At 36.7% G+C, this 13,369-nt stretch overlaps 2 protein-coding genes across 2 annotated transcripts; both read right to left on the reverse strand.

Moving 5' to 3' along the window:
• Positions 1-831: 831 nt before the first annotated feature.
• LOC149013642 (bifunctional dTDP-4-dehydrorhamnose 3,5-epimerase/dTDP-4-dehydrorhamnose reductase) lies at positions 832-3,657 on the reverse strand. The gene is made up of 2 exons (XM_089159800.1): positions 3,011-3,657; positions 832-1,668 (listed from the first exon to the last, which is right to left on the reverse strand). Exons 1-2 carry the CDS (start codon positions 3,461-3,463, stop codon positions 1,216-1,218), a joined length of 906 nt encoding a protein of 301 aa, XP_089015926.1. The 5' UTR covers positions 3,464-3,657; the 3' UTR covers positions 832-1,215.
• A 2,639-nt stretch (positions 3,658-6,296) lies between these two features.
• On the reverse strand, positions 6,297-13,174 carry LOC149013643 (2-oxoglutarate (2OG) and Fe(II)-dependent oxygenase superfamily protein). The gene is made up of 5 exons (XM_089159688.1): positions 12,966-13,174; positions 12,464-12,711; positions 10,450-10,663; positions 10,163-10,317; positions 6,297-7,131 (listed from the first exon to the last, which is right to left on the reverse strand). Exons 1-4 carry the CDS (start codon positions 13,065-13,067, stop codon positions 10,195-10,197), a joined length of 687 nt encoding a protein of 228 aa, XP_089015814.1. The 5' UTR covers positions 13,068-13,174; the 3' UTR covers positions 6,297-7,131; positions 10,163-10,194.
• Positions 13,175-13,369: the final 195 nt, after the last annotated feature.

The raw sequence follows: 13,369 nt of genomic DNA on the forward strand, positions 1-13,369 counted from the left end.
GACTTGTCGTATCGAAATCTCTTGACCATTGATATTCAATTGATCCGAAATTCCGCATGAAAAGTCCTATGCATTAAATGCATGCGCAGGACTGAAGCAATTTCGGTATGTCAAGATGATGTCACAATAGTTTGGAGTTCTCTAGTTTAACTTGGTCATCAGATGTGAAGCTCAATAATTACCAAAAAAGAAGTTGTAAAGCTCAAGAAATTTACCTTGTTGGTCACCCCCTCTTTGCCCGTGCTAGTCTTTGGGCTTCAGAACGGCTGGAAGATGCCATTGTCTTCAGATGCAAGTTTGAGTGATCATGTATTCTTAGTCTGGCAACATCGGAGAGGAAATCTTATAATGGACCATCCATCACCTGTAGAAGAAATTGTGGAGAAAGATATGATGAGTACGATGATGACGAAGAAATGGATAGCAAGTTGAGCTGTAGGAAAGTACATTTGGATAAATGTGGAATTCAATCGACAATCAATCAATCTTCACTTCATTAGCAAATAGCAACCAAACACCCCCATTAAAAAGCTCCTTTTTCCTTTCTACATACGTTTCATTTTACTGTAGTTTTACAAAGGGATTTTCATCCAACTTCATTCACCTTGCTTCTCACCAAATGTAGCTAAATGAAACAACATCTGAGTTCGTGATGGGCTAAATAGCAAGACAATTCAACAACAAACTATGCAAAAAGCAGTTGCTGTTTCTGCAATCCATGGAATCCTTTTTCCAGCCCTACCTAACCAATGGAATAGATCATACCTGGATTCAACTACGTTGTAATAGCACTCAAAATCATGGAAGATCATGCTTTCATTAGCCACTCCAGGAGTCCACACTGCCAATAGATTTCTTACCACCTGCTAAAACTTTCAAAAGTGACAACAACCACTGAATTGCCAAAAGTGGAAAATAACAAGTGCCTGATGCTTATAGTTCCTTTCACCATGAAAAATAAATTACAATGAAAGGGTAACAAAACAAACAAAAACAAACTCTACGACTTTTTGGTAGTGTTATTGATCGCCATATTAATAATAAAAGTACAACCAATCAAGGATGACAATAAAGCTATTCAAGCATACAACCGGGGCTAGTGGAGTTAGCGAACTTTCTTCTACTTCTAGAGAAGTGTTCCACAATATGATCCCCAATGGAGAAAGCAGCAAGAATCTATAATGCCCGAGGAAATAAAGCATCCAACTAAGAATTTCAAGTGGCAGAAGTCTTCTGATTTGGCTTGAAGACATACTTTATGAGTGACTCCTTGATGGATAGAAGTTCTGGGAATTCCTGTTTCAACTTTGCTGTATCCAGTTCATTGTTGCTCCGAGGGGCCACAATAACTTTTGCCTGCTCCTCCAGGGTGAAGTTTTTCCATGTGAAATTTGGGTCCATATATTCCCGGTACATCTCCAATATCTCATTGTGGCTGACAACTCCAGGGTTTGTGAAGTTATATATTCCAGTAAGGTTCCTCTTTGCCATTTCAATGGAGATGGGCAGGAGTTCATCCAAGATTGTCATTGAGTTAGGAATGTCGACCACCTTCTCATATCGGGTGATCTTTGTGATAAAGTTGCGAGGGTTGGATAAATCTGATGAGATAGGCATTCGGACTCGAAGAGTACAGACATTCTCATAGTTCCTTAGTAGATCTTCCACCTGAAACATTCAGATGAATCAAACCACCGTAAGAAATTATGAGTTACATTGCACCTCACCTGTCAGCTGCATTCCATGTAATATGGCTAACAAATTCAAAATGGTTGGGTATTAATATATAACTACTCAATCATGTTTGTTCTAGAAAGGTTTGAGAATTGGTGTATGCCTTGTTTTAGAAACCACAGCCCGAAACCAAACTAGCCATGCGATGGTCCAGGTTCCATCTTATTTGTCAAACAGAATTTATCAAATGGAGAGTAACATAAGAGTTTCAGATCATGGTCATTTACTAGGGAGAATATTAGATAGATATGACTGTGAATGTGAATGGTAGTCATTATATAATCTAAACCCTGCCCCCTTCGGCAAAGAAAAAGTCTGTATGATTCATGAAAGAAAGTCAGTTCTCAGTACTCATATTTTTAATGTCAGGGCGAGTATATTTAGTCAAAATCATGGATGTCAAGGTGATTTTCCCTAGGCTTCACTATAGGCAATCAAAATCCTTCCAGATGCAGATCAAGACGAATGAAATTTCTTGACTTCTTTAATAAGGAATAGCAGTATTCTATTAACATTTAAAAGCACTGAAAAAGAGACGTGATTCCAAAGGAGATTATCAACTTAACATGGCAGAAGATCAGATGTTCACATACAGAATCATGTTGATAAGAAACCTGTTAGATAGTTCTTCTTTTTTTGCTAATCATTAAACTATAAAAAGGTACATCAAGAGACAGATCAGCTCATTGACCCAATTTAAACAACAAGAGACCGCGAAATTAATTTCCCAGCTAGCATTATGTTGCTTAATATGACATCTTTATAGGTACAGTTTCTTTTTCGTACCTTTTATTGTCTGTTTAACTCCAGAAATTTTCAACATCAAAAGATGCCGTCTTTATAGCTAGAGAAGTTCTGATGAACCAAGCTTCTACGCGCAATTTGCTAACTTACAGATCCAACTTTAAACAGAATATATCATACATCCTGGCACTCTAATTAGCAGAGAAACAGAGAAAACATATGTCATAACTACGATGCTTGTACTAAGACTCAAGATTCATAATTCCTGTACTAATATCATGAGACAAAGCTCCAGCGGATGAATCATGGATCAAAATAATTTCGAAAAATGAACACGTGGTACCAAAAATGTAGATTACTAAAGTCAAAACCTCTAAAGACCGGAATTATTGCAGAAGTAATCAAGTGAAGATCTGTAACTCCCAGACAGGGACGGAGCAGGATCGGAAAACTTAAAATTACACATTCGAGATCAACACAAACTAACTCACATTCAACTAGAACCAGAGAGTTGAAGAATCGAGAAACTCACCATAGCTTTCGTCTTGGAATAGAAGGATCCAGTAAAATTGGGAACATCCTCCTCCTTAAATCCGATCCCAGAGCCGAGCGGGTGGTCATTATCATACTCGAAGATACAACCAGTGGCATAATTAATCAAAATCAAACCTTTCTCTCTGCAAACATCCGAAAGGGTTAGGGTTCCAACAACATTGGTGCGAATAGTCTCCACCTTGTGAGACTCGCACCAATCGACGTTCGGTCGACCAGTGACGCCGGCAGCGTTAAAGACATGAGTTGGCCGGACGGTGGCGATGTCGGACTCCAATGTGTGTCGATTCTCAAGTCGACCTGTGCCGTAGGCGAAGTCGATTCCCTGAGCTTGGCAGAGCTTACCAAGTAGACCTCCAATCCAGCCGGTTTTGCCATAGATCAGGAACTTCAATGGCTTATCAGATGCAGATCCATTGGTTGCAACACCCATTGGAGATTGAAAGTTAGGTCTGAGAGAGAAGAATTGATGAACAAAGTATCAGAAGAGAGAGAGAGAGAGAAAGCGAAGAAGAAGCCTAAGATGGGATCTCAGCTATAGTGGATTTCTAGCTTCCGAACAAGAGAAAGAGATTCGTGGTTGATTATAGATCGTTCTCTCCCATTTTCAAATCGTCATGTTTTTATCTTATTTATAAGAGAATGAAAAATATCTTAAATTACAAGAATAGAGCCTATAGAGAATGATTTTACGCGATTGCCCAATTCCTCTTTCATTCAACAATGTCTAATCATATTTATTTTTTTTGGAATTTTCTTAATATGATTGGGACAAAACTGAGAACGAAAGGTTAATACACACCGACAGAGAGATCTGCACGTATTGTCCTAACGTGCATTTGGCATTTCTGTTAATGGCCTTAGATTCCTTTTGGGTCGTGTTTTTTTGAATAATTTTGACCTTCCAATTACCTACAAGTTAAGGTTACCCAAATAATAAAAAGAAAAAGAACAAAAAAAAGGAATTTAAATTTTAGTTTTCCGTCTAATTATAAAATATATACAAGGAAAGTTGTCGGTAATTGGTGATGATCTTCTATGTATAGTTAATAAGTTTAAGGAAGGCCCGAGTTGAAACTTCAATCTCTAGTTTTAAGGGCCCTCAATCTGGATTCAAATCTTCTACAATTCTTATTCCATGCAATTTCTTATAATTTTTATTTAGGATTGTAATACATGATAATTCTCTCTGCTCTTCAATCCTTGTGACTAGTTTGATAATGATAGAAAGAAAAAAAAAGAAAAGATATAGGATAATTTTAAATAATATAAAATATGTAATTTTTTTTTCTTTTTAAATTATGGAAGAGACCATATTCTTAAGATATTTTAGAAGTGTCATTATGCAATTTAGGCTATTTCTAATACTTATTTAAAAGGGAAAATTTATCACATGGTCATATTTAAAAAAAAATTTACTCAGTAAGATATTTTTAGAAAAATTTTACTTAAATGGATTCTATTTTTGAAAATAAATACCAAATCTCAAATTTTAATCTTTTCCATCCTATTAATATTTTGTCGCCCATTATTCAAATCTCTCAAGTCTTTCATTGCAAACCATGAAAGGAGAATTGATGGCTACCAAATACAAGATGTTATCGACCCTAGAATTGTCATGAGATTAGAGAAATTGGTGAACACTTCTCACAAGTTTTAATATAAAAGACTTGAGGGTAATTTTGATAGTTCATGGTAGAACATTAGTCGGGCGGGAAAAATTATCGCAAAATTTGGAATTTGATAATTATTTTCAAAAAATTAAATATTTTTTAAAATCTGACCATCTTTGAAATTTTCCCTATTTAAAATTATGAGATCTTTATTCCAATGAGAGAAAAAAATTATTACAAATTATTTGATACTTCTAAATTTTCAATAAATAAATTTCATTCCTTTCCTAGCAAAGCTTTTGTCCAACTAAGTATTGTCATTTGCAAAAAATAATATCTATTTTTAGTAATGTTTTCTATGCTTTGACTAAATGTTTAGCTTGCTTATCCAAAAAAAAAACTAAATGTCTAGCTCATATGACATGGTACACGGTACGCTTATCAGTCCAATTTTATTCTCTAACATATCATTTCAATTAGGTTTTCTAATGTGAATGTGCTTCTGGCACAATAATAATAACCTCCGATATAGAGGTAATAAATATTCCGATATAGAGGTAATAAATATCTTGGATTCAGACTTCAACTAGTGAATCTATGATTTCAGGAATGATTTGTATCATTAGCGAAGTTTTAACTATGCAAAAACACAGAACAAGAGTAAAAATGTATACTTCACAATTATGTAATATTATGCACAACAAATTTTCCATTAATTTGGATAATATGTTTACTTATACAACATATTCCCTTTTTTTTTTTGTTAAAAATAAGATGATCATGCTCGGCAATGAATTCTTCATCACATAACTCCACCCATATCAGTTAATGTGGTAACAATAATAATGATTTGATGTTATGTTAATGACTCAACTTCAAATGACATATCTTTTGTTGATCTTAGGTTAAACATCCCTGTATGTGGTTGCCTTTATTTATAGATGTAATTAAATCAATCACCCCACATCCGAAAAGAAAAAGAAAATGTTGTACTACCTAAAGGCCAATTAAGCATAAAAGGACTGACTCACCGACCCTTATTTTTATTTTAAATTTTACTTTCTTAAAAATAACACTCTTGATTTAGAAGAATGGATACAAAGCATTAGCTTTTGATCTTATAAAGATTCTAGATGTGCTTTAAAAGCAGTAGCAATCTCCCACTCAGAAGCAGTAAGTCTAAAAAAATTCCAGTTTGAACCCCATCGCTCCCCCTCCAACTCCTCCCACCTGCAACAACAATTTCGCCGAAACATAGAATTCGATTCCTTGATGATTAATTGATTCCTCCTATGCAGAATGACACACATTCAAAACCATTTTAAACCTATTTATGTTCACCTTCCTGCACCTTCCCATCACTTCCCTATCATCCTGGAGTTCAATCTCCTTATGTCACAGTAGCAGATTTGAAAAGTCATCATCTGTTCCAGTGGCAAATTATGGCAAAGAAGACACTGGGATTAGTATTAGGGTTTTGGATAGAACTAGCAGCGGATAAATGTGTGACGATACCGGAAAGCTCTTCGGCATGGTTACATCCGTCTTCAGCGTATTCATAAACTTCAGCTCTTTGACGTCACAGACTGGAAGAAGGCTACTACTCTCAGTAGAACTCCTAAAAAACACCAATAAGTTGGGAACAAAAATCTCAGTTTCTTCTCTTCTCTACTCTTCTCCAGAATGCAGACAGTTAAAAGATCTCACAACTCCCAAAGTCCTCAAATATTGTATAATTCTCCAATGGCAATGTTCCCTATATTTTGAAAAACCACCACTTATCTCTTTTATCTTGCCAATATATTTTGCTCACTATCAGCTCTGCTACTTTTAACTAACTGGGGAGCAGCAACCAGCAAGTATAACAGCTTTAGATTCTTGTTGAAATGAAAGTTGAATTATCACTGCCCCCCACAATGTGTAATTTCAATTAGAGTTTCATCTATACACAGAAATTTGATAGTTTACTAAAAAAGCATCAGTCTATTTCTTTCCAGTTAACAAAGAATAATATGCCAAAACTATTTATGAATAACGATACAAGGAAGCTTTAGATACATTCAGGTATATTCACATATAGAGTTTGAAATTCTAGAGCTATTTTAAGAGAGCAATTGAGCTGAATATTGTACAAATATTGATCCCTTATTTCAGACTCAGCTGGATTCTAGATTGACCAAAATTCCAATCCTATCCAGACTAGAGACACAGTTCACCCAATGTTGATAAATCGACAACAGTAATCTGCTGTTTCAATTAGACAATGAAAGGTGCACATTACCTGAAAGATATCTGTTTTAATCAACTAATGGAATTTCGTTAGAACAGAACAGCATAGGAATATGCGGAGCATGATAGGACCCTTGAATCAAGCGCAGAAATTGATGTATGGAAGCCCCCTACTCTGGTTATCATCTCTTCGCAGCACTTGACTTCACCTGAATACCTTGGCACACACAAACTCACACTCCCAACCTCACACATGCAACTGCAAAAAGAGAGGTGAACAAAGCTTGAAGAAGACTGCAAATGGCTTAATGATTTTCAACACTGAAATTGATAAACAACCAACCCAATTACACAAGACTTCCCCCAACCTGAATACCAAACAAACCACTAATTCAGTCTCCCTTTCACAGTGGCTCTATTCCCCTTAATATAGCCTAAGTACAATCCTAACAAATTACTTCCATGTTTGGAATTAATCCTCTATTAACTCCCTTGTACTCTACATTTACGGTTTATGCCCCTCCCTATTGGTGTCTTTGTGTCTTAACAGAGCATTTTAGAATTGGCAAACCTAATATGTTGCCTTATGAATCTAAACAACTGTAAGGAACACAATGGGATGATGATTAGATACCAGTTCTATTGATTGAAGAACCATATCTAAGGAAAGAATTTAAGGCCCTGATGCCTTGAATCTTGCTGAAAAGAAAGGACATTTTTCACTCAAGTCCAAAAAATATAGAACAGGGGCTTGTATGGTAGCATAACTCTAATGGATTATATTAACCCTGCTTTCACAATAATCACCTCTGAGGTCCCCATAGATGAGTTTTCAAACAATGGTTGACAGTTGGCTTCGATGTCAGAGTTTGCTTCTGCCCCTTCTCCAAGGATACATAAGTTTGATAAATCCAGAGTCAAAGGGCAAAAGGAACAACACAATATAAGAATGCTTAAATATCATTAGAACTTCAGAAAAAGAAAATAAATGAATGTAACAAACATTTAAAAGAGCATGGATCAGTAAGCCTACACATGTAATAGTTAAAAAAAACACATAAAATGAGGACTAAATAACAACCTGGCTAGACATTTGGGACCCACACAGCTACAGCCCAACAACAACAACAACAGAAACAAAAAAGCTCAGTCTTTTCCCAACTAAATGGAGACACCTACATGGATCCTTGCACTCCAATCAGCTTTATTCATGTTCATACTCGATACAAGGCCTAAGCTATACTACCTCTTTCTTAATTTATCATATGCAAAATGAGCTCACCTTTCTTACAATTCAACATGAGACACATATCAATAACCACTAATCTATATTTTGTGGCTTGGTTATCTCCCTATATAACCTTACAATCCTTACATAAAGGTGGAAAGAAATTTATTTGGCAACCATAATGCCCAATTGTGAAAGTAACTAAATTCTCCACTTTCTTTTCAAAGTATGTGTTTACAATGGATAAATTGTAAACCATGGAAAAAAAAATCTAAAACTGAAGCTGCATCACTGATCCTTTCTCCAAAACCATATCCTCCATGCACAGCTTCATAGCCTCTATGGTCTCTCCTAACATGTCTCAAATCAGGCCCTAATCTTCCCTCATACAAAACATTGCAATAACCCACCCTTGCATTTCCAAAATTGTGACATACTTTTTCATTCCCAGTATCCCAATTGAGGTGCATGAACATCAATATATATTGACCACCTCTTTGTCCAATACAATGGTAACGAATATAAACAAATCACCAAATCTTTTAACATCTAATTATTCTTTAAGTCTTTATTTACTACTAGGGTCACCCATTTCTATTACTTCTATCTCCTGTATCCCAAAGATTAAATCTATCCAACTTGCCAACTTTTTACCCTTTCTCTATCCAGTCTCTTGAGTACAAGCTACGTTATTCTTCTTCTCCTCATTAGCAGTGTGTTTGTGAGTTCAAATGCCTCACTGATATTACTCCAAAATGCACATATGAGGTGCCCACCACAACACCCCCCCCCCCCCCCCAACAAAAAAAAAAAAAAAGAGAGAAAAGGAAAAATAAATAACAGTAAGAAAAATCTCAACCAAAAAATTTTCAAACCATAAACTTTCTTCCTTGTAGGCTCTTGGGCAATTCATTAATGATAAAATTAGAACTTCATAGTCCATACTAGTGGATAGAAAACCATCAGAGAGCAAGCTCAGTGTGTTGCACATAACATCAAAATTTGGACTGCATTGAGATTTCATTGGTTGTTATTACAAACTTATGCTCTTATTTTCCTCATACGTCAGCAAGCCCTTGTATTAAGTCTATTTACCACTACTATCTTACTGCTAATGCATTTTGCACAGGCCAACCCAAAAATATAAAATTTCACTCACTGGCTTGCTGCTATTACCAGTCACTTTTGTGTCTGTTCATGTTTCCTGTGTTTGTTATGCTGGGGAACATGAAGAGTCCTTGTGATGCCTACAAAATGGTGTGGTTACACCTCATTCAGCACTCAAGACACCACTAAATAACTTAAACTCAATAGCCAAGTTGTGGACAATCAGCTATTCAGATCCCATGTCAGACACAACTGACTAATACAGATCAGCGTGCAACTTTTACCATTCTATGGAGCTTACAACTGTTCATGACAAAATGTATTTACATTTCTCACAAGAAAGTCCAATAGCAGTTCTGCTTTTACCTTAACAATGTTACAGTTTTGATGACACTAAAAATAAGAAGGGTCTTCCTTAGGGTTGGGATATGCAGCTTTGAGATTGGTACAGAAGGAGAGGAAGAGAGAAGACAGAAAAAAAAAAAAAAAAAAAAAGAGAGGGGGGAGGGTGCTTCAAAGTTATAACGTAGAGAACAAACCTGTTGGGTATCTGGTCTTGATGCCACCATGGTACAAAACAATTTAACTACAGGATTCATGATGGATGCAGCTTGAAGCCTCAAACCAATTCATAGTTCACAATAACACAAATGTGTCAATTTCATGGCTTTCAAATGTTGTTCAAACAGTAAACACTGCTACTTCTTGTGAACCTAAGATAATCGATTTTTCCAGCTCATTTACCAGAAGGATAATAGCATTGATGGCCATGCTGGCTGTGTGCCCACACTCAAAAGGAGACTTTAACAAACCAAAAGTATTTATAGAAAGAAAAAGAAGAAAAAAAACACACACAACAACAACAACAAAAAATAGAACAGTTAACCAGCTGGTGCTTACCAGATTAAACAAGAATCAAATATGATGTCAAAGAAACTAAAAGCTAATGACTAACCTATCTTGCTTCGCTGCAAATCTCAAGATATGTCAAGCAAAAGCTACATCTGATCGAAAAACATATTTGATGCCCTTTGTAACATTTCGGGCTTCATGCAGCATACACTTATCACCATGAATGTGAAGTAGTGCCAACCCTTCAACAGGAGCCACCTTCAAACATAATGTATCAGTTTTAGAAGGCAGATCATTCCCTAAGATGCTGTCTGGAAACTGAAGGATGGACAGAGTGCAGTCCTTATGCAGGCATGATAAATTAATGGGAATAGTGCAGAAAATATTTACCTCAGCAACAACACCTCGTCTGGAATCATAAAAGACAGTCTCTCCTCCAATTAGTGAATCCTCAGAAGAATCATGGTTGCTGCCTAGGTGGCTGTTCCCTTTGTGCCTTACACCCCCACTGAGATATATTAATAGTGTATAATAAGTTCGAGAGCCACTGGCAAGATCAACACTTTCATCAATATGCTTCCCAAAGCGCTGGCCAACATTGTACCTGAGAGTCCAGTAGTTAGTTCCACTTATGAAGAGAAAAGCATTTTCAAGGGCATCTATATTTGAAGCAAAAGAAGATTCCAATTAACTTTTTCAAAAGGTTTGCTTGTTGTCTCCCACAAGTTTTGAACTCAAGACACCTCCCCAGCTGTTTCTTCCAGGAAAGCCAAGTGATGGAAAATCTTAAGATCCTCATTTGGCAGCGGATGAGAATAAAGCAAGGTCCATATAGAATAACAGGAACAAAGAGGGTAGAATTTCATGAAAGTAAGACTCACTATGCTCTCTTGTTTCTGGGGTCTTCAGAGTTTTAACTTTCAAACACATACATGTGGCAAGCAGCGGCAGGTCATCGTGTGGGGAGGTTTTTGTGTGTGTTTCATTTTCAGCTATCAACTTGACTTGCATACAGAAAATTCCTTCATGTAAGTCAGAAAATATTTTCATGACATGGTTTTCTGCTGGTTGATCATGAGCTAAAGCATGTCATAAGTTGGGACAACATATTTAGCTCTCCTTCCGACATTCAATGGTTTTCACTAATGTCTGTGGAATTATATTGTGTTGTATATATATTACATCAGACAAAGGTAATGGCTAGATTTGGTTTCTTCACTTCAATAGATACACCTCTTAGGCCCTTTTGGACAGGTGTTTCCAAGGGGTATCTTGTCACTCTTCCTTGTTCACATGCACTCTCTGTTTTGAGAAGAATCTTGTCCCCTGTTTCTCTTGTTGATTGAGCACAGTGAGTGCATCCACATGGCCCAATAAATGATGCAACAACTATCCAAATGTCTCAAGGGTAATGGAAAGAACCCATATTTTACCACAAGGGGGCAATAACAAACTTAAAGAGAGTGACCAGTGACATGACTCAGCACACCATGTCTGCAACTGTTTCAAGTGTTTTGATTGCCAAGTTTGTAATTGATGTCAAAGGTCCCCTACACTGCATTAACGTTATAATACAACTGCTAACTCATTTAGGAAAATTAATCTCTCACTATTCTTAGTCCATATTTACAACAATTTTTTAGATTGTAGTATTGTTGAGAGATCAGAAATCTGCAAATGGCTAAAACTCAGAATAATTCTTTAAACAGCAAAACATGACGGAAAACAGGGAGAGTATGAGAATGTGTGAATGAGAAAGTAGGGGGGATAAAGCACGTCTAGGATGTTATTTATAGAGGTGAGATACCCTTGAAGATGCTTGCACAAAAGGCCTAAAAGAGGTGTCTCTCATAGTGAGAAGACAAAAAATCTAGCCATTGCAGATGTCCAATGCAATCTAGATAGCATAACAATAAATACTGTTGAGCTTGATAATGCATCAAACAATGTTCATTAAATTAGCAAAACACCATTGACCACTGGATAGAGAGTTAAACATATTGCCTAGTTCCTAACATACCAAAACTTAGAACATGTTTTGGTCCATGTTCAACCAACATGAGAAAAGAAAATAAAAAATGGGAAAGAAGGATGAGTAAAAATCTTAATCACACGTTTGTTAAGGATTTTTCAGAACTCAGTCTAAACGGTAGAAAGAAAAGAACAAAACATGAAAAATGCATTGCAACACCTTTGGACTGCCCACCCTCTCAAGCTTGTGGCTTTTTGTTTTGGAAATCATTCATAATGTCACTGGCGTAGGGAACTGAATTAGTTCCAAAGGCCTCTTCCACAATTTTACAAAATCCAAACGGGCCATTCCAAGTCACCCGATTTGCTTCCAGCGTGAATTCTAATTTAGTTGGAAAGAAAAGAATCAATTCAGCGTGAATTTGATGGCTACCTGTAGAATCTGATATTTGGATTTAGACCCACCGCAACTTTCCCCCGAATTTTAATATCGGAAAAGATATTTCGAAGACCCGACTCCCATATAGTTTCTGCAAGTAAGGGATCATTTACAGAAACACGGTCGTTGTCTCTGAAAGCTTCCCCTTTCGCCGGGCCGAGACTTCCTTGGTGGAGGAAACCAATGGACTCTGCAGCTTTAACAAACGCCTTTGATTCGGCGGATGTGAAAAAATTCTGAACCTGAAATGATAAACGGAACAACAATTGTGAGCCCCTGTAAATTATACAAGAATTTCAATTATTCAAACGGGTATCTTCCCGATTTGATTCGTAGGTAAAATACATAGTGATCAACTCATCATTGCGGTTGATGGCTAGTGAAGATTATTTCCCTCCAAAACCATTAAAATTCTTACCCGAGTTCTTTATCAGCCCTTTCTACTAATAAAAGTCTAAACAAATACAATGGAATTCTAGGAATTCGTTGTCCGTACCGTGAAGAGACTGGTTTCTCTTAGGCGCGTAACCTGGAGATCTCGTTTGGGCTTTATCACTGGCCACTTTGCTTTCTTCTCATCTCCTCCTTTTCTGCTCATCTCCGCTCACGGCTTGTCTTCTCCAGAACAAGAAAAACTCTGCAACTACTTACTTTTCTTGCTATTAGCTTTGTTTCGAAGGTCCCAACGGGAAGCCATGCACTCAAGAGGACATAAGCTGTAATTATGGTTTTACGAACCGGAAACCAAATCGCCTATAAATTCCGGTTGGTTCAGATTGGAACCAGAAAATTTTTGAGTGTTCTGTTTTTCATGATTAAATTAAGACTTGGACGCCAACGCAGAGCTGTTCTAGTGGTTAAAACCAACACCTCTTAGTGAAGAGATCGTGGGCTCAACTC

This window comes from Hakea prostrata, chromosome 6 (assembly GCF_041222555.1).
Source record: "Hakea prostrata isolate BN-2017 chromosome 6, UWA_Hpros_2, whole genome shotgun sequence".
NCBI lineage: Eukaryota > Viridiplantae > Streptophyta > Magnoliopsida > Proteales > Proteaceae > Hakea > Hakea prostrata.